Raw genomic sequence first — 2,978 nt, 5'->3', positions numbered from 1 at the left:
CTGGACCCTGGAGCAGAAACACCACTGTTACACCTTATATATTTAAATGGAGTCCAGGAGAAGAATCTGTTAGTCTGTTGGGTTGAATTCAGACCTCTGGACAGACCAGTGTCACGATCCTAATGTGAAGGAAGAGATTCTGAAGCACAGAGACACTCTGAGGGAGCTGAAAAACACAGAGAGGAGGAGCCTGACATGTTTTTGTCTGTCAGGCTTTTCATTTTACAGTCAGATATTTTCACTGTCACTTCCTGGAATCTGCAATATCTGTGGTTCAGACGACATTACAGCTCTGACCAGTAATTGTGTGAGGTACATACATGCATGAATACATTTCATATATGTTATATATCAACACATAGAATCTTCTCCTCCTTCTCTGATTTTCTTCAGCTCAGTGACAAAGTTTTTGCTTGTCTTTGTCAGAAAGAAGGGTTTGGGTCACTTTGTTAACAGGATCAGATGCTGTTCCTGTGCACCCTGGTTCTAGAATCAATGGCAGAAAACGGATGTGCAGTGTGATAAAAATATGTCAGTGTTCTTCCTATATGACAACTGGGAGAGGTCAGGTGGAATGTACCTTTACACTGTGACAGGTTTCCCAGGACACATAAGTGCACTCATTCTACAAACAGATGCTTGCATCTTTGGAGGCTGTTAGCTGGACGAGTCTCAGTTTTATCACAAGCCATGTCTGGATGATGCTGGGCATGAAGTATTAGACAGAAACCATCAGATTAACAAAATAAATTGCTCTCACAAACATAATTCAGAAGCTCACCTGCATAATTAACTAATGCTGCATATTTCTATCCACCACAGTGAGGTGGGTAAACCCAGGGCCTTGTAAATATTCATGCATTCTATGTAAAGAGAAAAAAAAATGGATTTTGAGTGCCACATTAAAGATAACAAAAGAAAATACACTATTACAGTAATACAGTATTTTAGTCTTTTACTGAAGAAAAACTAAAGGTCCTGCATTTAAACTGCTACTTAAGTAAACATGTAAAAGTAACAGCAATTGATATTTAAAGTATCAGAAATGAAAGCACTCATTTTGCAGATAATTGCCCCTTATGACTAAAAGAGTTTACAAATGACAACACGGAAATGTTTAATGAAGTACCTCAAATTTGCACATGAGTACAGTACTTGAATAAAAACCTACTTGATAATGAGTTAACTTCTATCAGTGGTATAATGTAGGCTGTGTGAAGGAACTCCAGGAGACACAGTTACTGAAACTGTAGCAAACTGTACAAACCGGATATTCAAGTTAGATATACACCAAACTGCCACAACATTAAATCCACTGAGACAAAGTAAATAACATTGATCATCATCTGACTATGCAATGTTGTGCTGGGAAACCTTGAATCCTGGAATGTGCCACCCACCTCGGTACCAGATACTATAGAAACCCTCCAGATGTTCTGTGTAGGGGTCAGAGCTGTGATAGTAGAACGAGGTGGACGTACACAATATCAGGCAGGTGGTTTTAATATTGTGCATGTACTGATGTTCATAATTAGTCCAATCTACACTGAGTGACCTGGAAAACAGAAACATCTATACAATCATGTGAAACCATTTACATATACAGAGAGTTACAAATATTACAAAAACATGAAATGCCAGTCTGAGAACAGCACTGGATAGTCATCACACTGATGTCTCCAAACCCAGAGCCTTTTCAAACACCCTCTGTGCATCCTCAGCAAGTGAGTTGAGGAAAAAACTCAGTGTTTTGTAGGTTGCAGTAAAAGAGAGACCCATTGCTACTGGGATTCCTAACAGGGGAATGAATCTGGACCCTTCTTCTGCTGTCATTAAAACAGCTGTGACTGTCGTTTGGGTTATCACCTTCAGGAGGAGATCAACAGTTATTTTTTCGAAGTCCAGTGGGGATTTGATGACAGCATGCAGAATCTCATATGGCACACCTGTGCTGTTAGCAAGTCTCTGCAGTGACGGTTTATCAAGCCCAAACCCAAATACATATTCCTGAACAACAGCAACCATCATGCTTAGATCAACAGCAGTAGAAAACTCAGGAACTGGCACACCTGCCACTATTGCAGACAGAACAGCGTGATATTTTATTTTGGCTTGAAAAGCTTCTTTCTTCTTGTTGATGATCTCACGGTTGATGTTGGGCATGGTAAACAGTAGAGCATTCCTCTTGTGTGCAGGAAGTTCTCTCTCTAAGGTCTCATGGAGGAGAGAGAAATCATACAGGTGGAGTTCAAAGCTGGACACCAGGAAGACCTGTGGAGCCTCAAAACCTTGTTGTTGAAGACCTGTGATGAAGAGGGAATACAACATGATTCATAGAGTAATTTTATCATTGTGAAAATTATATGATGACTTTAACACTAGTTTGTAATGAGGAGGACAAAAGCAGAAAAACAGAAAAACTTTGGAAATTAGGCAACAACAGCTCAATGTAAAGGTACAGTGACTAAGATGTAAAATGTTGAATTGTTTCAATCTTGAAATCATTTGTCGTATTTTCTGATGCATTAAAGAATCCTACCAATGATCCATCATGCATCACTCTGACTCAATAATCCCTCAACTCACGTCTAAAGTTGAGATATTATGAAGATCTGAAGTGTCTCAGGTTTTTCATGTGCACCAGACAGAATTCATTAGATCCTTCTGTTTAATTTTGTATTGTCGTTTGCTAATCTGTAGGGTTATTTAAATGTGAGTAGAGAAAACATGTCATAAATAAGTATTTTGTTTGTTGTCTGTGAAAAGTTTCCACAAAACCACACTCTGAGAAAAGAAATAGTAACACTAAGAAGAAGACACCTACCTTGAATGCAGTAGTCTCTTATACGTTTGAGAGTCATCTCTTCATTGAAGTCCCTCTGACTTCTTTTCTCATCCTGTATGTTATGGTCAATCTTTGAGCGAACAAAGTAGAACTTTTTCTTCATCTTGTGAATCTCCTGAGCCAGTTTCACATC

The 2,978-nt window shown here is 38.9% G+C and overlaps 2 protein-coding genes across 2 annotated transcripts in view; both read right to left on the bottom strand.

Annotated features, from left to right (window-relative positions):
• Positions 1–2,978, bottom strand: part of LOC103372546 (interferon-inducible GTPase 5-like) — a 7,573-nt gene that overhangs the window by 3,409 nt on the left and 1,186 nt on the right. The window lies entirely within an intron of this gene.
• LOC103372748 (interferon-inducible GTPase 5-like) overlaps positions 1,666–2,978 on the bottom strand; it is a 5,957-nt gene continuing 4,644 nt past the window's right edge. Inside the window, exons 2-3 of the mRNA XM_008302461.1 lie at positions 2,825–2,976; positions 1,666–2,303 (exon numbers count right to left, since the gene is read on the bottom strand). Of these exons, the coding sequence (XP_008300683.1) occupies positions 1,666–2,303; positions 2,825–2,976 (790 nt within the window). The remainder of the gene's footprint in view (positions 2,304–2,824; positions 2,977–2,978) is intronic.

The sequence above is a fragment of the Stegastes partitus genome, unplaced genomic scaffold (genome assembly GCF_000690725.1).
Source record: "Stegastes partitus isolate 25-593 unplaced genomic scaffold, Stegastes_partitus-1.0.2 Scaffold36, whole genome shotgun sequence".
NCBI lineage: Eukaryota > Metazoa > Chordata > Actinopteri > Pomacentridae > Stegastes > Stegastes partitus.
The sequence above is the reverse complement of the archived record's forward strand: the minus strand, read 5'-3'. Positions and strand labels throughout refer to the sequence as shown.